The sequence below is a fragment of the Bubalus bubalis genome, chromosome 13, assembly GCF_019923935.1.
Source record: "Bubalus bubalis isolate 160015118507 breed Murrah chromosome 13, NDDB_SH_1, whole genome shotgun sequence".
NCBI lineage: Eukaryota > Metazoa > Chordata > Mammalia > Artiodactyla > Bovidae > Bubalus > Bubalus bubalis.
Window position 1 is genome coordinate 39,158,666 of NC_059169.1, and position 22,361 is coordinate 39,181,026.

At 34.9% G+C, this 22,361-nt stretch overlaps 1 protein-coding gene across 2 annotated transcripts in view; it reads right to left on the reverse strand.

The window, feature by feature from the left end:
- Window positions 1–22,361, reverse strand: part of UCHL3 (ubiquitin C-terminal hydrolase L3) — a 48,602-nt gene that overhangs the window by 21,837 nt on the left and 4,404 nt on the right. For both annotated transcript variants that reach the window (XM_006054118.3, XM_006054119.3), the window contains exons 3-6: window positions 15,131–15,259; window positions 12,457–12,613; window positions 12,023–12,108; window positions 10,156–10,203 (exon numbers count right to left, since the gene is read on the reverse strand). In XM_006054118.3, the coding sequence (XP_006054180.1) occupies window positions 10,156–10,203; window positions 12,023–12,108; window positions 12,457–12,613; window positions 15,131–15,259 (420 nt within the window). The remainder of the gene's footprint in view (window positions 1–10,155; window positions 10,204–12,022; window positions 12,109–12,456; window positions 12,614–15,130; window positions 15,260–22,361) is intronic.

Consider the following 22,361-nt stretch of genomic DNA (forward strand, 5'->3'; position numbering starts at 1 on the left):
TCACACCATTGTGGTTATCTGGGTCCTGAAGGTTTTTGTATAGTTGTTCTGTGTATTCTTGCCACCTCTTCCTAACATCTTCTGCTTCTTTGGTCCATATCATTTCTGTCATTTAATGTGCCTTTATTGTGCCCATTTGTGCATGAAATGTTCCCTGGTATCTCTAATTTTCTTGAAGAGACTTCTAGTCTTTTCCATTCTATTGTTTTCCTCTATTTCCTTGCATTGATCACTGAGGAAGGCTTTCTTATCTCTCTGTGCTGTTCTCTGGAAATCTGCATTCAGATGGGTATATCTTTCCTTTTCTCCTTTGCCTTTAGCTTCTCTTCTTTTCTCAACTATTTGTAAGCCCTCCTCAGACAACCATTATGCCTTTTTGCATTTCTTTTCCTTGGAGATGGTCTTGATAACTGCCTCCTGTACAATGTTACGAACCTCTGTCCATAGTTCTTCAGGCACTCTATCAGATCTAATCCCTTAAATCTCTTTGTCACTCCCACTGTGTAATAGTAAGGAATTTGATTTAGGTCATACCTGAATGGTCTAGTGGTTTGCCCTACTTTCTTCAATTTAAGTCTGAATTTTGCAATAAGGAGTTCAAACTTATAATTAGTTCAGAAAAAAAAAAAAAAAAAAAAACCCGGGTCTTAAAAGGTCAGATTACTTTCCTTTCACAGTTAATGCATATGTCATTTTGTATATGAAAAAAATGAGTCAATTACTCTATAAACTGTTTAATAACCACAAATTAGAAATGTCATGGAGACTTAAAAAATATTTCAAGCCTTTAATAAAAAGACTTTCTTTTGAGTGTGTGATTTAAAAAGTCAAATTACTTTTCCTTCAGTTAGTATACATGTCTCTGTGAGTATGAAAAATTAAGAGATTACTCTTTAAAGTACTTAATAATAACTAAAGAATTAGAAATGCAATAAATGCTAAAAAGAAATGATATGGACCTTTTAACAAAGGGGGCAGAAGGTCGGACTAATATTAATTCTCTATTAAGGAATCAACTGATAGTTTATCTTAAGTGCTTAAATCTAAATTATTCTAAAATGTTAAAAAAAAGTAAGTAGATTTTTGGCTTACACCCAAAATGTTTTCCTATTTAAAACGGCAACCCATTATTAAGAAAAATATCATTATAACCAAGTAATTTCCTAAATGTAAAGGGATCGTTGGTTGGTAGACACTTTAATGACTATTTTCCAAAATATACATAACATAATTACCAAAAGACTGGTTGTGTTTTATGCGTAAGTTTTTAGGTTTAACATAGGGAAAAATCTACTACTGACTAAGAGCTAACTTAGCTATAAGGGCAACAAAGAACAAAGTATTCGGCACAATGCCCAACAGTCATTTATAATTCATTACATAGTGGTATTAAATTATTTGCTGTATCAAACCTTGCTTTTAGGACAAACTAAAAATTTTAAAAACTTCACTTTGTTTTTGTTTCTTTGAGCAATTTTGATTCACCAATACATTTTGTTGCCTTAAGAGCATGGGCAGTACTTACAAGCTGTATGAGTTCGGCAAGTTAATAATTTTTTAGTCTTCCAGTCTGTAAAATGGGGCAGTATCTAACTTTCAGAACTGAGAAGATTAGAACAGGATGCACACAGTGCTGAGTATAATGCCCACCACTTAAGATGTATTTAATAAATGGCAACCATGGTTATAAGGAGACAGACATACTTTTAAAAGCAATGAGATTGACGAATACTTGGAAAATTATATGTATGTCAGCAATTTTAATTGCATTCACCCATAAATGACACAAGAATAGTCATGACTGATACTGTAACATCCCAAAGTGATTCCCAGTGTTTCCAGCAACCCTTGGTATCTCATGGTGAAAATCTTTTGGCTGAATACCTACCTACTAAATCACTCTTTTAATTGACTTGTTGATAAAATATGTACTTAATCGTGAAATTAAATTTAAGTTATTTCCAGGATAGGACATGTCCTTTCAAACTTTCAAGACACCACTGAGTCTAAAAAATGGCACATGGAAAGGAAAAAAAATTAGGAACTTCTCTAGGGCTGCCAAATGCCATGAAAATAAGTAAAATTATAAAGGTGGCCATATGTGTATAAGGGTATACACACTTATATAAAACTTTAAAAGTTTAGAATCAAAATTATAAATTAATTCCAAAGGGATTCCTGTAGACTTGAATAAATTTCAGTGTAATATATTGAATCACACTAAATTTGAGGTACAAATTTAAAATAGGATTAACCAGATTCATGCAGAAAATGCAAATTTCCTACAAAGTATCCATGTTCAGTTGGCAAAGAAATCAAAGTGAAACATGGGCTATACACAAAATATGACTACTTGTTCCACGGAAAAGGGCAAATGTCTTCATTTTGCTCACCTAATACATCAAAATACCCACAGATTTCTGGATATTCTTTAGAGATTTGTTTCTCTTACTGGTTCAACAACTGTATTTTCTCACTTCCATTTACAATTCTCCATGTCAGAAATCCCTATCAATATAATGACCTATATATATTACATTAAACTCAAGCTTAGTTAAGCTGACCAGACAAGTCCCAGAAATTCTTTTTTTTTTTTTTTTTACAATTTGAGAGTAGCTCCAAATAAGACTCTCACTGACTACAAACAAAAACAAATAAATCTCAAAATAACCGTTTGTTTTGCAAAGCTGAGGTTTAAAATCAAACAAACAGAAATACAAACCCATCCTCAAATACAACTTCAACTCTATTTTTATTGTTGAAGATGTTTTTAAATAGAAGAGTTACTTCCAGTCAGGTCTGGAAGAATAAAGTGACCAAGTTCAATATAAGTTCAATACAAGAACTTGTGCTCGATTAATCGTGTCCGATTCTTTGCAACCCCATGGACTGTAGCTCACCAAGCTCCTCTGTCTATGGAAATTTCTAGGCAAGAATACTGGTGTGGCTTGCCATTTCCTACTCCATTTAAGAACTTAAAGTAATAATAGTAATATATCTCCATTTCCAAAGCCTTGATACTGGAGAAAAAATGATGATGCAGAAAGCATAAAAAAGAAAAACAGACTACTTTAACTCATTTGAACAAAATACTTGATAACCTAAAAGAAAGGGGAAAAAAGTGTAAACAGGACAGAGTAGTAACTACATTCTAACCCTTTTCATAACAAATTTATTTAACCATCGTCTATTTTCAAGTGATATTAGATAAAGAAGAACTGATTACATGTATGGAGGCACAATACCACTGCGTGAAAACAAAAGACCAGAAAAAAGAACCATTTCAATATTTCCCCCGACTATGACTAATTTTAATTTGTACTTCCACCTTCAAATTTAGCTCTCCCACTCAACTCCATACATAATCTAAACTGGCTTCTATTTAGGAATGATGTACCGAAAAAATGATAACAGAAACAGAGAAAAAGGCAAAAGAGTATGAAATTACAAGTTCCAGAGCATTTCTCAATTTTAAGAATGACATAAAGTTGTTCATGTTTGAATGGAATAAAGAAAATAGGATATGGGAAATAAATAGGGGAAAGAGAGATCAGAAAGATCCAATTTCAGATTTCTTGACAAAACTATCCAGCTTAAAATGCATGATACTTTTCATCAGAATTTCATTTACTGTTCCTTTCTGATTCTCCCAAGACAAACAGGTATTTAAATTGTACATTATATAAGAACTCAATTTTTTCCTAATATTTTCAGTTTTTTTCAAAGTCAAGGAAAGAAAATAATCCCTAAAAAAGGAAAATAAATGTAAACATCTTGAACTCTTTGTAACTCTAACATAATCAAAATAATGAAAAACTATACTTTAGAGTAAAATGAAGTCAGGCAAATAATTCTTAAACATCTAATGAAGATAAAACTTGACACAGTCTCTCCCTGCATTGCAGACAGTCTGCACCGACTGGGCCAAAAAAGCCAACTACAAACACAGACGCACACAATTTATCCTAAATTGTGTATACATACACCTAAAATCAGGATTTACCCACTGCTTACCCAATAGTGAAAATAACCTTCTAAGACAACACTAACCAAAATAAATTACATTTACAATTTAATTTCATGGTTGAAATTCAGAAACTTTTAAAACAACTGATCTTCAAATGATCTTAGCAATCAACCATATTATTTCCCTCTATTAAACAAGCCAAAACTTAAAAACAGAATTCAACATGGGCAACAGCTAATTTTGAGACTATCTCCACTGAAATAAGAGATCCTTGAAGACACAGATTGCATCTTACTTATCTCTGTATATATAGTTTCTAGTACCATACTTGGCATAGTAGGTGCTCAAACAAATCACTTGGTCAATCAAATGAAAGAAAGACAGTAATTTCACATTATGTAACAAGAACTTTAAAAACATTCATCCCTTTGATTCAAGGTAATTCTACTTACAAGAAATAACCTTAAACAGAGGACCTAGAATGAATACAACAACAAACAAAGATATTCAGTGAAGTTATATTTTTAGCTTAAAAAATTGAAAATAATCTAAATGTCAAAAGTTAAGGAAACTAGAAAGTAAATTATGATTCATTCACATGAGAGTACACTGCCATGAGGAATTATTTATAAAGAGGGTTTTGATGAAATAAGAAAATACTCATGATAAAATATTAAGAAAAAAATTCCACAGAAGTGTTTGACCACAACAGTTTAAAAAAAAAAATACCTAAGAAAAGATGTGAAGGAAATAAACACAAATATTAAAAGCATTTTTGCTACATTTTCCGTATTGGCCAGTTTATTTAAATACATAGATAAATCAACTGTGCCAGTTTCTATTATTTTTCAATATTACTATATATTTGTATGGAGGTTCCTGGGCAACACAATGAATTTGTTTGTTTGTTTGTTTGTTTTGTGAAAAGTTAAACAAACAATAAATTATCAGGAGATGTCTATTCATACCTGGGCTGGCTTCTAAATTAATATGGACAAACCACAAACATTAGAAATTGCTTTACCTATGAAATAAAACTGGAGTTTGAAGGCAAATAAAATACTCTTTTGGATTTTTATTTTCTTTCCTTTACATTTGACTTGCAAGTTGTTTCCATTATAGCACCGCTGATATTTCTTCACAATTTAAAAAACACTTTAATCTCCTCATATCCCACTGTTGTTCTTTTATTTTCCCAATCTCAAGTGAAACATGAAAGCAGTAACTTTCAGTATAAGCTAATGAAGCATATATGATGTGGGGCTACTGTCCAAATTTTTGGATTAGCCAAAGTCTGCTGGACAATCATGATGGGATGGGAAAAACACACACGTAAACAACTACTCTGTGGCTGCATGCTATGGGCTATCTTCTCAAAGGACCACTGTGTTTAGGTGGCTCATCTTTACTGATGTCTCGATTAGTCTATAAATCTCTGCAAGCGATAAGGTTCCTACCTACTCCATTCCCATGAAAATGTTCTGAAACAGAGTATCAATGACGTCGATTGTTATTACATTGCTATTACCAGCTCTTCTTCTACCCACTCCTTTAACATTCAGGTGCCCTAGGGGTTTATTATGGTTCACACTATTCTCCCTTGGTAGAATTCTCACGGTTCTAAACACTTCCAGACAAGATATTGGGTTGGTCAAAAAGTTTGTTCAGGTTCTTCCATAAGCTGTTACAGAAAAACCTGAATGAATTTTTTGGCCAACCCAATACAAGACACCAGGTATCTCCCTGGAGCTTTAGATTCCACATTCAACTTCTACATAGGTGACCTGTTAAATCACTTTAAACTCAATATGCTGAACACGAAACACACCACTTTTGGTGACTCCCCGTTGTTTATAAAATTCAAGCCACCCCTTGATCTGGCTTCACTCTACTGTTCAGCTTCATCCTTTGCCATCCATATTTGTTTTCTGAAAGCCTAGTAAAATAAAATTACTACCCAGTATTTATTGAAGGCCCATTAAATACCAGATACTATTCTAAGTACTTTATATGATTAGTTTATGAATCTGCACAGCAATTCCATAAGGTAGATGCTATTATTTTCATTTTATGTTGAGGAAAGTATCTTGCCTAAGTTATCTACATCCTGTGCTCCTTATTTAATACTGTGCAATTTTTCATAAATGCCTCTATACGCCAAGCATTATCCTGGAGATTCAAGGTAAATATGACAAAGATGATCCATATTCTCCTGGGACTCATATTCTAGTAAATATATGGAATAAACAAACAAACAAAAAAGTATTGTAGACTTTAAAATCCCAAGAAGAAAATCAAAAGGATTTTATGACAGGAAATTCACTGAAATGGCCCTATACTTAACAGTAATGAAAGAAAGCCTATCTGAAAAATGACTTTTAAGGTGAGACCTAAACGATGAGAGGGTGTCAACTATGCAAACAGGAAGGTATATCCAGACAAAGACTGGGCCCTTACAAAGCACAAAAATAGTGTTAGGGACTGAATGGTATTCTCCCGAAATTCATATGCTGAAGCCCTAATCCCGTGATTTTGCTTGGAGACAGGGCTTCTAAAGGAGTGATTAAGGTTAAATGAGGTCATAAGGATGAGACCCTAAGCCTATAGAGCTGGTATCCTTATGAAAAGAGGAAAAGACATTAGAGACTTCTCTCTCCAAGTGCACAAAAAAGAAAAGCCACTTAAGGACGCAGTGAAAAAGTACCATCTGCAAGGCAGAAAGAGAGGCCCCACCAGAAACCAACCTTGATGGCACCCTGACATCGAGTTCCAGCCTACGGAACAGTGAGCAAATACATTTCCGGGACTTCCCTGGTGGTACAGTGGATAAGAATACACCTGCCAACGCAGGGGACAAGATAACAGAGCCACTAAGCCGCAGAGCAACTAAGCCTGAGAGCTGCAACTACTGAAGCCCGTGCGCCTAGATCATGTGCTTCACAACAAGCGAAGCCACAGCTAGCTGCAACTAGCAGCAACGAAGATCCAGTGCAACCAAAAATTTAAAAAATAATAATTAACTAATTTTAAAAAAAGAAAGAAAATAAGCCTGCTAAGTCATCCAAGTCTATGGTATTTTGTTATGGCAGTCCAATCAAACAAATACAAATGGGAAAGACAGAGGTGCTGTGTAGGAACTGACAAAAAAAAAAACAGTGTACTGGAATATAGAGAGCAATGGAGATAATAAGATGTCAAAGACTCTTACATCCACAGATGGTAGATGAACCAGAAATAAAAGATCATAAAAACTGTCCCTGGTGCAGGAGTTTTAAGCTGGCTGATACTAAAATTCAGAAATGTATGGTATGGGGGGAGTTTTGTTCTCTCAGTGACTGGGAATCACTGACATAAAATGACTAGAATATAATAATCTATATTCTACCTTGGGATGCACAAAAGAACCCCTATGATAAAGAACTGAACTCTTCACAAAATGTTAACAGTGCCCTGTTGAGGAATAGTGGCTAACAGTATGTTCGGTTTTCTTAGGGACTACAGAAGACCAAGATTTAGCCTTTTTTGGTAGTTCTTACACCACTAAGGATAGTTTTGAGTTAATTCTGGAGAATTAATAAATATGTGTTGTGCCTATGCACCAGGAATGGTGTTGGGTACTCTGGAGCATACTCAAAGGAATCCAGCAACAATTCTAGGTCTAAGGGCCAGAGTCAGGCGATATGACACCACATTTCAGAGCATATAAGGCACCACTGGCTTGAAGATGTATCAATTTATGTACCACTAAAGAAGGTAATATCACCAAGTAAATTATAACATCAATGGTAAGATACGCCATAATTTTAGAGCCGCTGAAATATGAGAAAATACACATCTTAAATAAATGAAAAAGAATATGAAAATAGCTATAATGCAAATAGTAAGAGTCATATTAAAAAGCCCATAGAAGGCAAGAAGTTTCAGTCTGGAGAAAAAGATGTGAACATCATCTAAAAGGAGGTGTTAGAAGTCGTAATTTGGATAAAGGCCAAAAAGAAGGCAAGAAAGGGTACTGTAAAGACAACTTTTAAGTAAACATGTATTAAAGTATTTAATTGCTTTATTACAAATAATGGTTTTCATATTTTATGATAATTTCATGCTGATCTTCATCACATTGCTAATTTTAACACTACAAATTTACAAACAAAAAGGCAAGGCACAGTGAAGATTAAGAACATGCTCAACATACTATCGTTGTTGTTCTCCAGTCGTCCAGTCATGTCTGAGTCTTTGCGACACCATGGGCTGCAGCACGAGATCATATAAAGCAATACAAAAAGCAGAGTGTTCCATTCATTTCCAACCTGGTGCTAAAATCACCTGGACATGCCCTTTGGGTGTGTGCACAAACTTAGTCAAAAAGACAATGGTTCAGGGGCCTCCTGGTGGTTCAGTTCCCCCACTTGCTGCAACTAGAGAAAAGCCCGCACAGCCATGAAGACCCGGCACAGCCAAAAATAAATAAAAAATAAAAAGCAACGGTTCACACCTTTGAAAGCAGAACCTGAGAGCAACCAAGAAGGTATTATATAATTATAGGGACATAAATTCCTAGGTTTATGTTTATTTATGTTATTATAAACATTCACAGTTAACAGAGCTATAAAAAACTGAAGTCATATCATAGTATTAAACTGTTTTCTCCTTTAAAAAAATTTTTTTTGAAGATAGTGGGAATATGTATGTTCAGTACTCTTAAATCAGTAATTTTTAAGTATTTTTAAAGTATAGAGGCAATGTTATCTTTGTAAATGAAAAAGCATGGTTCCAAGTCACACATGGGGTAAGAAAGAAGAAAGTCTATACTTCTCTGGTGTTAACACTTAAATGTTTTATAAATACACTACATGATTTTAAGTAAATTTTATTCATTTTGACTGAAAAACCTTCGGATAAACCTCCCCCAAGAGTGGGAGAATGAGGTTTGGAAGGAGAGAATGAGGGAAACCCTCAGGAAAAAGAGACCCTTGTGAAAAAAGGGGCAAGAGAAGAAGCAGAAAGGTGACCTAGCTCAATAAATGACTAGCTAACAGAGTAGAGATGGTAAAGTTCATTACATTGCCCAGAACAGACTTCCCAAGTAAAGAGAATATTGCAGTTTTTTGCCAGAAACTGAGCCTGATGCCAGAAACTGAGCCATGATGATGCAGAGTACATCAAGAGAAATGCCAGGCTGGATGACGCACAAGCTGGAATCAAGATTGCTGAGAGAAATGTCAATAACCTCAGATATGCAGATGACACCATCCTTATGGCAGAAAGTGAAGAAGAACTAAAGAGCCTCTTGATGAAAGTGAAAGAAAAGAGTGAAAAAGTTGGCTTAAAACTCAACATTCAGAAACCTAAGATCATGACATCTAGTTCCATCACTTCATGGCAAATAGATGGGGAAACAATGGCAACAGTGACAGACTTTATTTCTTTGGGCTCCAAAATCACTGCAGATGGTGACTGCAGCCATGAAATTAAAAGATGCTTGCTCCTTGGAAGAAAAGCTATGACCAACCTAGACAGCACATTAAAAAGCAGAGACATTACTTTGCTGACAAAGGTCCATCTTATCAAAGCTATGGTTTTTTCAGTACTCATGTATGGATGTGAGAGTTGGACTATAAAGATGGCTGAGTGCCAGAGAATTGATGCTTTTGAACTGTGGTGTTGGAGAAGACTCTTGAGAGTCCCTTGGACTGCAAGGAGATCCAACCTGTCCATCCTAAAGGAGATCAGTCCTGGGTGTTCATTGGAGGGACTGATGCTGAAGCTGAAACTCCAATACTTTGGCCACCTGATCCAGAGAGCTGACTCATTTGAAAAGACCCTGATGCTGGGAAAGATTGAGGGCAGGAGGAGAGGGGGACAACAGAGGATGAGATGGTTGGATGGCAACACCAACACAATGGACATGGGTTTGGGTGGATTCTGGGAGTTGGTGATGGACAGGGAGGCCTGGCATGCTACAGTTCATGGGGTCGCAAAGAGTCGGACACGACTGAGCAACTGAACTGAAGTTCATTTTCATGGTTGGTCAACACATATTCTTGGGCTACTTCGTGACTACTTTTACATAAGCAAATGCCCTCAAAGGAAAAAAAAAGTCCAAGCAATTTCCCAAAACTACGTGTCATACAACAATACTGTGATTAAACTCACACGTGGCAAGAAAAGTTTTGAAAAATGTGAAATACCTCAGTCTGACCTTCATGGGCACTGGTTTCATGAGTAACTCGAATGGCCTGTAATAAGAATATAAAGTATTAATAGGAAAAAATGATTATATTTTGATTATACTTTTTGGATGAAAACAACAATGCTAAATTTTAACATCTAAAGTCTTGTTAAGAAACAGACTGGAGGAGATTTCTGGAACAGTTTAACACTAAATATTTAAGAATGACTTCTGAGTAACCAAATGAATTGCTTTGCTTTCCAACCCACAAATCTCCAAAGCCTCAGGAAACTGAATATCTGCTTATTTGCAATTGCCAGTGGTAAGTGGGGGTTATTTACATTGTTTAACTGTTAGAACTAACATTTAACACTTTATTCAACTGAGACTAGAATAAAGTAAGCATCTCACAGATAGAGACTGAAAAAGCTTAGCTCATCTGTTTCTCCAGGTTACATGCTATTCTGCAGCTCTAGCTCTATTTACGCTTAATCATGCAGCTTCAGTCAGCACTTTAGAAATGTGGAGCAAAAAGCATGCATTTATCAGAAGCTAGAGATTTCAGGTTCCTGAACTTGAAAAAAAAATGCTCTTATAATATCCACTATTAGCAAAGATGAAGAGAAATGGACAAAGAAGTAAATTACAGGTGAAAGTACAACCTTCATGAATGGCAATTTGGCAATAATATCAAAGCTTTAAAAAAACATGCAATCTGTTTGATTTATCAATTTCTTCTTTAGTTTATATATTTAATTATAACTCTACATAATCATATATAACAAATATTTGCAAAGATTTAGCTACAATGATATACCTTGCAGTATTTTTTAAATGGTGAAAAAAGAGGGAAAAATATTAAACTTCTGACAATAATTTATTAGTTAAATAAAATACTACACAATGGAAAGCTAGGCAGCCATTAAATGATGATGTCAAATATATACTTACTGGTATGTAATACGTTTGTGATAAGTGAAAAAAGCAAGTTATAAAACAGTATTACAGTGTGATCAAACTTTGTGTATATACTTATATATTCCCTATAAAAAGTATTAATGGTGGCTACCTCTCACTGGTGGGATTACTAGTGACTTTTATGTTGTTTATTTTTATGTAAAATAAAGATGTTTCACGAGATCTGCAGGTTTTTTAAAGAAAAGTAACTTAATCAATGTATATGAGAATGCTAAAACAACATAATCAAATCAATGGATTTACTGGGCTCAAACTCTGCATAACAGATTGTTTTAGTCAAGTAATTTGTACACAATGCTGTTTACAGTTTCAAAGAATGTACAATCCACTGAATAATGTCAGTAAAAAGTAAAAAGCCTTCAAAAGCAAAGTAGATTTCAAATATAATAAATGTAAATACCACTCTAAAATAATTCTATGATATGGTATAATCATTGTAAACTAGACTATGTGGCCTGTGTCCTCACACATGAAAAAATATTACTATACTGATAAAATAGCTAGAGAATGTTCTGACATCTGCCACTAAACCTTTGTTTTTTCCATTCATTGGTCTTCAGCCTTGTTCCAAATTCCCAGTGAAAGACACACAGGGTATTGCCAAACACATATTTACCACAGGAAGGGAATGGTAAGGAATGGTCAACTATAAGATATTTTATAAATTTGTAAATCAAACTGCTTTTTTCTCTCATTCAGCTCTGCATATAGAAAAGAAGTGACAATTTATCAACATTTATGGTTATTTCAGATAATGTTACCTGAAAAGTACAAAAGGCCTTTTTTAATGGATACGACCAAATCCTTAATTGCTCAAAACTGTAGTTTCAAGACAAACTCCCAAACAGAATCTATAATTCCAGAGAACTTTGCCCACAAATGAGAGCAAGGCAGAAAAAGGTACCGACGTCATAGTTCTCCAGGTATCTGGCTCGTTCTTCAGGGCTCATTGATGCAGACTCCTCCAGGAATTTTTTCAAGGTTGATCCAGATTCTGGGAACATTAAAGATGATAAAATTGAAAAGGCCAGGTATCTCAAAGAGACTGAGACATGAAAATACTAGAAGCAAGCTAACTATTTTTCAGGTTAAAACCCTTTCATTGGTAAGTAAGGAATGTAAGGTAAATGACAGGGCTTACACCTCTGTTTATCAACAATACAGCAGAATCAGAAGGATTAATATTTTCCCTAATAGGAAATATGTACACTCCCATTATAAAAGAAAGGAGGAAAAGCTTTATTTACTACTTCGAAGAAAGAACTAGAGCACCACCTACTGCTCAGTAAGTTAACTTACAACTTACGGAGCAGGAAGAGAGCAGTAATGAAAATCTGCTTACCAAAGTGCATCTTGTCTTTATTGTTGGCAATAGCATGGATTAGTCCAATTGTCCCACAGGCATTGCTGATTGTTTGCTTCATGAAATATACTGACGACGTAACATCTTGTCCCTGAGATTTTATTTTTTCCTCTTCTTCTGTTCTGAATACTTCATACTATTAGAAAAAAAAAAAAAAAAAAAAGGTCTACATGTGAAAAATAATACATTAAAAAGGACTCAAATGTAAATTTGGAAAAACTCTAGACATCAGTGGAGATACAGTTAACATGGCATATCTTAATGCAACACTATAAAGCATTTTAAAAAGAATACAATGGATTTACATATTCTGACTCAGAAATCTGCCCATTATTGGAGTGGTTTTAGGTCAGTATATATTAATATGATTCTCAATTATGTTTTTAAAATATTTATATATGCATTGAAAAGTGATAAAGGATATAAAAAATGTAACAGAGGTTATCTCTGGGCTAAGATATTACTGGAGAATTTTTATTTTCTATTTTTCACATTTCTGTATTGTTACATCATATTAACAAAATTCATACTACATTTATGAGCATATGATATTCATAACATTAACCATTATCGATAACTGACAGTAAAAACAATACGGTACAATTAGGTCCAAAGTGTGTGCTCTACATCTGACGCCTGAACCTACCACCATTGTAAGCTGTGCAACTCCAGCAAGTTATTTTTTCAATTGTAAAAAGCATTAAAAATAATGAGGTTAAAAAATGAGTGGGGACAGAATAAAACGTTGTAAATCAATTATACCTGAAGAAAATGAATTTTTAAAAACTGAGTGAAGAGAAGGAAGAGAGAAGAAAGATAATTTATTGTTTTGATGTTTTCCTGTCATTTTCAGATTCCAATAGCATAGGGAGTCTTACTATAGCCCACCAGCAACAGGCCACATCTGGCCCACTGCCTGGTTTCACAGATGAAGTTTTAGCTTTGTATTGTCTATGGCTGTCTTTATACTAAAAGGCAAAGTTAAATAGTTATAGCAGAGATTATTAGGCCTGCAAAGTTAAAAATATTTACTAGCTGACCCTTCCCAGAAAAAGTCTGCTGACCCCTACAATAACAGAAATAAATGATGTCTATTAAAAACCCATAATTAAAAAAAAAAAAAACCATAATTAAGGAACTGCTCTTAACAACAAATGCACCTATGCCTTAAAAAATAATTTCTGTGAATGTGCTTCTAAATCAAATTTTAAAATAATATTTTCCGAATAAATTCTGAACCATTGAGGCATATAGCCCAACTGATAAAATCTGAAAGGTTCAATATAGTAAGGTCTTGTGCTGAAATGTTTATACATTCCTTCAGTTTAGTCTGTTATTGTTGTTGTCTAATATCAATTCTCCTTGGTGACAAAGCAAAATGAGATCTGATAACTTCTTAATATTTAATGTTTAGAAAAAAATCCTCAAATGACACAGAGCAGGTATAGGAGAAAAGGAAAAGCAATTATGGCAGACTACAGTGAAAACACAGAGTCGAGAGACAACAAAAATATTAATATGAGAGAGAAATGAATTTATAGCTTTTTCACCTGTGATTCATTGGCTGGTAAGCACTACAACGAAGCATATTTAAAACACTGTAACTGACTTTATTTAAAGCATAATGAGGTATCCATGACAGTTCCTTTTCTATTAGTATGCTGAAGCCATTCACAACTACATAATCAGTTTCTAAATTAAAACACTTTATAGCTCCTAAAATATCCATAGATATCCTCTGTGACTTTATTATGTCATTTATTATGAGCTGAAAGAGGGATCTACCAAATTGTAAGAGAGACCAAAAAGTGGCAGATGCCACTATATTCTCTACTTATATAAGTAAGTATAAATACTTACTCATTTCTCTCACATCTTCCCAAGCATTTACTTCATTTTTTACAATGCTGAGCTCATCCTATTATCTCGAAGTTTAAAAAGAAAAATCAGACGGCTATAGTCTCAAAGTCATTTTAAAATGAGCTTAAAATTTCTGGCTCCATAATACCAACATCTACATGATCATCATTCTAGAAGAAAGGCTGAAATAGAGAGATCTGAATTTGGATACAGAGATCTAAGAATAGCTATTTAGAATCCCCAACACATTCTAAATCTGCCGATTAAACTGTATTTTAAGCTTAAAGATTTCCACCCAAATCAAGTTTTTTTCTGAAAATAATGTAACCCATGTCATTAGTTATACTTACTTCCTTAAAACAAAGATTTGTTTATATATGTGTGTGTGTTTAAAAAATCTACATATTTTATATACAAATTTTCACTAATTTGAATAGATATTCTGTATTCATATATTTTCTATGACAGATTTAAGATTATCCATTTCTAAAGTATATACATCAAAATGTGATTAAATGTCACATCAAAACAGGTGAGGCATATTAACCATATTTAAAAAAAAAAAGAAAACTATCCAAGTTTAAAAGACTAACCCAGGGCTTCTCTGTCAATCTGCAAATCAAAATCTAAATACATCTCTTTAATAAAATTAGATTTTTAAGATGTTCCCACTCCTAGATTTCCTCATTTTATGCAAGAATAGAGTTATTTGTTCTTAAAGAAGAGCACAGGTTTAACTCAACACTGAAAAAGAACTCTGCATTTCCCACAAACTCTCTTACTTAACAATTACCTTTTCTGTAATAGGGAAGAGAAGTAACACTGCGCACACTGGTCTTGGTACCATGCTAAGGAGTTCAGGATCCATTCCATATACATCAACAAACTGCCAGTTAGGATGCAGACCTAATTGTTTGAGAAACTGGGAAAAGAGGAAAAAAATAGGGAAAGTTATTTTAAAAACAGGGAAATAACCAATGTGTATATACTATGTATCTGATACACAAAAGGGAATGGAAGGTACAAATATTACTGATGTTCAATTAGAATAAAGTAAAGCAGGTTCTTCATGAATTATGTGAGAAGAGAGCAATTTATTCATTCACTTAACAAACATTTAAAATTTATAACATATTAAGCAAAACTCCTTGCCCCCACCCCCAAAATCCATTACTTTGGGATTGAACAGCCAGGACTTCACCAAACATATACAAGGTGGCTTGGCTGATATCTTAAAACTCATTCTCAACATTTGATTTTTAAGGAAATGCATCTAAGTTCTAGTATATAAAGACTTATTTTAGTAGTAAATCAGCATAGTTTATCCTAATTATAAAAAATGATGCCTGAAGTTTAAAGACAAATGTTAGATTGATATCATAAGTTTTATCAATGAGCAAAAGAGTATATAAAGCCAAAAAAGTCCAAGTGAATTGTGTGAATACCAGAAAGTGCTTGATTTAAAGTCACCTACTGGCTCTCTGACTCCCAGTACACAATGACACCTACTCAACTTCACTGTCTCGCTTACATTTGATAAAACAACTGTAACAAAAGAGGAGTGGTTTCTCGACTCTTGGAGAATTCACAGGGAAATAAAATATCAGACCCTAATCTACTGCAGAGAGAAGAAAAAGAACATAATAATGAGAACGATGTCAATTTCACAATAAACTCATGTCTGTATGGAATGAAATTGGTGATTTTAAAAAGTGCACCATCACAAAATAAATTTTACATGACAGAAATAAAGGAGCAGAGGAAACAAGAAATGTATTAAAAATGCATCATTATACCTTACCTCAAGAATACATTATAGTATCTACTGGTTTAATATTATGTGAGATTTAAAAATAAAAAAGTGCCTTGGGTATTTCTCCTTGAAGAACAATCACAGGTACTGAGATGATAATGAGACTGTGCAAAACCAATGGAAGCCATACCCTATTACATGAACAGTGTTAGTCATCTCACAGTTAGGTTCTCCAAGAAATGACTTTCCTGATGAAAGGATGACCACTGTCCACATCCCTCCATCTCTTGGCTTGTAGAAGAAACACTAATTAGAAACACTAGCCACATTAATGATAATATGGTTGGTCAAAAATAATGCCCTTGATATGTTTAATAAGAAACATACTGAATTTAAAAACTTCTCTTGGCAGAATGTGCTCAAACATCCATGGATTCATTAACATGCTCTGCAACAGTCTGGGGCCAGAGAAATCAACAGACTCCTCTAGCTAATACCAATTCTTCATCTAATTCTTATTCATGATTCCAGACTTTAAACAAAGTATTTCAAACTACTTCCTCTCCCTTCTCCACTGTCTCTGAAATTCTTAGTCTTTGCTCTCCTCAATATTCCATTCTATCTAGAAACCAAAAAAGGACTAAAATTGACTGCAGAGCCCAGAGAAGGAACTATGTCTAATTCATCTTTTAATTCATACCACAGACACTCAAGTTATATTTATGGAACCAGCAACAAATTTGTTGAATTTGTTGAAAACTGTATCTCTATTTTAATCTAGTCATTTGTATGTCTGCATATGTCTGTTAAGCTGTGTTAATAATGAATATTTAATATATATTTGGTTTCATTTGTGCCAAGTTAAAGAGGTAGGAAAGATACATTTGGCTTCTAATCTGAAACCAGGCATTTATTTTATCAGCGCCACACACTCCAGATACCAAATACTGCCTGCACAGAACTGACAGCTCTAAAAGGCACACTGTCAAGGAAAAGTATCATAAACCCTCATAAGATAATTTAAATTTATTGGTTAATTTTATGTAACCCCAAGTCATATTGCTATAAAGTTATAAAACAAAATGTACATGTAAGACAGTAAATTTTCACATCTGTGCTGTAAACAGAAAGTAACAGTTAAACATATTTTAGTGGAAAAAAAACCTGGACAAAACTGGCAAATTACCTTGAAGTTGTAAACTTACTCCATGCCAGCCAAAGCTAAACAGTATAAATATTACCAAGCTCCAAAGGCGGCAGGTTGTAGTGAGAATGCTAAGTACTAGACTGAGGACACATTAATGATTAAATTAAATATATTAAAATGATTAAAATTTAACTGGAATCATACTTCTCCTTAACTTTTTACTCATAGTTAATCAAATAAGATTGATAAAAAGAAGTTCAATTTAATTAATATACATGAAGTACATCAATGCAACCTTTGTTGCAGATATTGTTATGAGTCAGACTCGCCCAGGAAGTCATCACAAGCACAGAAAGAATGCTGTGCTGTCCTTAGTCGCTCAGTTGTGTCCGACTCTTTGCAACCCCATGGGCTGTAGCCAACCCAAGAATACTGGAGTGGGTTGCCATGCCCTCCTCCAGGGGATCGTCCCAACCCAGGGATGGAACCCAGGTCTCCCGCATTGCAGGCAGATTCTTTAACGTCTGAGCCACCAGGGAAGCCCAACGAAAAGAATAAAAGCAGCTGTTTACAGTAACTACCTCTGGGCAGTGGAAAAAAAGTGAGGAAAAAGGCTTTCAACTTTAACCTCTCACTTTTTAAATAACAGAGGTATTCTACTTTTATTATCAAAAGAAAGAAAAAAAAAACCTACCTGCAGTGTGATAATCAAAAACAGAGAAAGATTAAAAAGAAATTCTCTAAATTAGTAAATATTAACAGCAACTAGTGTGGACACATTCAACAAATTTGTTGCTGGTTCCATAAATATAACTTGAGTGTCTGTGGTATGAGATTAAAAAGATGAATAAGATGAACGCAACTTTTTATTTTCCAGTATTTTCAAAAAATGTCATTTTTCTAATAGTTGGATATAGTTTCTAAGATAAAATCTACAGAACTGATACACATGTATCTTCTTTAAATTTACAAAACTGAGAGAAAACAAAATACCAGTAGTAAAACTACTCCAAAAAACTCTCTTCAGACTACTCACAAAGTATTCCACGAGCTACAGGCACTTGCACAGACCTCTGTACACAATTATTAATAGAAAAAATCCTGTTTGTATCGAGTATAATAAAGGGATTTATAACTGCTAACATTAGTCTTCTGCTTGTTTAAACACTGGATAATAAAATAACTAAAAATTCTGACTGACTAGCTCACTAAATCTTCATAATGCCACTAATGTTTGGCTTATCAAGAAAAATTATTAATAAAATAGATTATGTGCCCCCAAAAGATCTTAGTTAACTCATTCTTTTTAGTCTTTGGGCCAAAGAGAGTATTTCCACTAGATGCAGAGTTCTTTAAATTATGTGTCAACATTTTTAGAGAGTATCCTGTAACAGAAACTATGCTAGGAGCTTTAGTACACTTCACTTTTACCACAACTGGCAAAAGAGGTTTTATTACATCCTTTCACCAACAAGAAAACTGAGCCTGGGAGATTCTGTGCCTTTGCAAGGTCATGTTGCCAGGACTGCCACACACAGCTCTGGACGCTCTGGTACTTATTTACCTGTCTCTCACGCCTTGAAGTATCTTTTTGTACTTGGTTCTCTAACCACAGCCACAATGAACTCTCCTCCAGTTCTCGAAGGGTTGACAACCATCGCGCTTACCTTGTTTTTGCACATGAACTGGACTTCTCTATATCGGAAAAACTGTTAGCCTCTCCTTGTCATTTTTAATGAATTCCTCCTTATTCTTTAGGTGACAGTCGGGTTAGCAAAAACTCTGATTACATATATGTAAAAAAGAGAGAAAAATGAAATCTACCTTCTTTTAAAATCTGTTCTAAAGCCACTTGCTCTGATCTCTAATGGGCAGTTCAGGACAGCAATATATTCTGCCTCATTACTAATTTACTAATCCTTTGGGTTATGACAGAAATTATACTTATCCAGTAATTGTGTGATATCACCACTAGTAAAAACATACTAGTAGTAACTACTGGATGTTACTAGGACTAGGAAAATAACCAAGAGTTAAATGAGAAAACAATGGTTCCTAAAGTCTGGAAATGAGTAAAATGAATTTTAATAGGTATTCAATAAACAAAGAATAACAAAATTATTTAAGTACAGAATGGGGAAATAGTAAAAACATTTTATGTAGAGACTTGAAAAAAGAGGAGTTTAAGTTTACGTCACTGCAGGCTCAATATGGAGTGACTACACAACTGTCAAAATAATGATGCAATGCTGATCTGCTTTAAAAGCGGGATTACTCAGGATAATGCAGTAATCCACTATTTCAACACAGACTATGCCGAGTGAAATATGAATCAGCTCTGAGAAGCCTATTTTATGAAGGATGACGACTAACAGAAGCAGGCTCAAGGAAAGGTGACCAGGAAAAATAAGTTTTTGGAAGACATCACCGCTGGAGAATCTGGGCATGTTCTGAGAAGACTTAAATTATTATAATCCTTTTCCCCAAACGTTTTCAGTAATATCACAAAGGAGCAATTAGATTTACTCTGCATGATTTCAATGGGAGGATGACAGACAACTGGAGGAAGTTACAGAAGAGCAGATTTTGTTTCAATATAAAGAAATATAAATATAATTATTCTAATTATGTATTATACATTATTCTCATTATAATAAAAAAAGACTAAACCACTTTAAGAGATAGAATACTGTCACTGAAATATTCAAGCAAAAGATTCATGACCACATTAAAGGTAATCTTAAGAAGGATTTTCTGGAGCACAAAAGCAGCTATATAAGATTTAGTCATTCTTGCACCCAATAACTATTTGTTGAGAGCCCTCTATGGGCCACACACCACTCTCAGTTCTTCAGACATGTCCGTTCTCTCACAGAACTTACATGCTATAAACATACATACATACATACATACATATAAACATACATACAATAAACAAGCAGACACAAAAACAAGATAATTTCACAAAGTGATTAAGTATTATGAAGAAAATAAAACAAGAGATGACATCAGTGGAGACTCAGGGTGGATGGTGGGAGGAGGAAGGGACATAACCTGAATAATCAGGAAAGACTTATTGAGGAGGTAACTTTAATATACAAACAACAAGAAAGAATCAGCCATGAAATAACTAAGATCGTAATGATTCAAGCAAAGGATGAGCTATACAAAGACTGAAGCAGTAACAGGCTCAGCACTCAAAGGCTGCAGCCCAGCAAAAGTGGGAGACAGGCAGATAATACCTCCCCCTCAAGTCAGAGAAAGCAGCCTGAATGTATTCTAAGGACAAGCAGTGGAAGGCTGTTTTGTGTTTTGAGTGTTTTAGGTAGGGAAACAGAAGTTGTGACTTGCATTTTTATAAAATCTCCTTGGGTAAACACTGGGAACAGATTTTAGGGTGGCATATGGAGAAGCAGAGAAACTAGTTAGTAAGATATTGCATTGTTCAGACTAAGGTTCACAGTAGCTTGGGATGCAGCAGCAGAAATGAACAGAATAGGCAGATTTGGGATAGATTCTGAAAAAAGTCTACCAGAATTGCAGATCATTGGATCTGAAAGATTAGGAAAAAAGAAAAATTCATTTAATCCTCACAATTTTGCAAGATTGGGAGAGGTGCTGAGAAACTAGGGCTTCCCAGGTGGCGCCAGTGGTGAAACATCTACCTGCCAGTGCAGGAGAGACCCAGGTTCCATCCCCAGGTCAGGAAGTTCCCCTGGAGAAGAGATAGACTACCCAACCCAGTATTCTTGGGCTTCCCTGGTGGCTCAGATTGTAAAGAATCCACCTGCAATGCTGGAGACCTGGGTTCGATCTCTGGTTTGGGAAGATCCCCTGGAGGAGGGCATGGCAACCCACTCCAGTATTCTTGCCTGGAGAACTCCATGCACAGAGGAGCCTGGCAGGCTATAGTCCATAGGGTTACAAAGAACTGGACATGACTGAAGCAATTTAGCACCCATGAGAATCTAAGAAACTGAGGTACAAAGAGGTTAGATAACTCCCCATGATCTCAGAGCAGAGATTCAAACCAAAGAAATTAAAATCAATACATGAATGGCCTCTCTAAATTAGTATAGCGGTGAAGAACAATTGATGACATTGACTTGAGCATTGGATAAATGGCACTACCCTGAAAAGACTGGGGAAGCAGATTTGGAGGAGAGATGAGAGGATGTAAATCCAGATTTCTTTTTTAGCCATGTTAAGTTTGAGATCAGTTCAGTTCAGTTCAGTTGCTCAGTCATGTCCGACTCTTTGCGACCCCATAAATCGCAGCACGCTAGGCCTCCCTGTCCATCACCATCTCTCGGAGTTCACTCAAACTCACGTCCATCAAGTCAGTGATGACATCCAGCCATCTCATTCTCTGTCGTCCCCTTTTCCTCCTGCCCCCAATCCCTCCCAGCATCAGAGTCTTTTCCAATGAGTCAACTCTTTGCATGAGGTGGCCAAAGTACTGGAGTTTCAGCTTTAGCATCATTCCTTCCGATACCTATATCTAAATGGAGATATCAAAGTGGTGGCTGAATATATTAGTTTCCAATTCTGTACAGAAGTCAGGACTTGGAGGAACACGGGATCAAACATGTGACAGCTGATGATATTAATGCTCTACAACAGAAAAGATTAGCAATCTAGACAAGGCTCTGAGGAATTGGAAGGGAGATGATCCAGCAATGGCAAATCTAGGAAGCAGTCAGAGAAATAGGAGGCAAGCAGAATTATCACAGAAGCCAATGGAGTGGGTACTCTACCAAGTGTTGCTGAGAGATCGAGAAAGTGGTGAGAGAAAAGTGAATGCTGGATCTGACAAAGTGGTGATTAGTAAACTTGAGAAAAGTAGTTATTGTGAAATGGTGAGGATAGGAGTGAATACAGGAAAAATATGCAGATAAAAGCAGCAAGAGCATCTGTGGACAATTTTTTTGTGGAAATTTTACAAAGAAGGGAAACAGAAAGGAGACAGTAGCTAGAGGAGGACAGGGTAACAAGTATGTTTTTCCCAAGAAGGGAAACCCCAACTAACAAATGTTTGCACGTTCACAGCAACTATCCAGCACATGACTTGTAATTCTCTTTCCAACACTAAGCAACTCAACTAAATACAATCGTAAAGTAAAT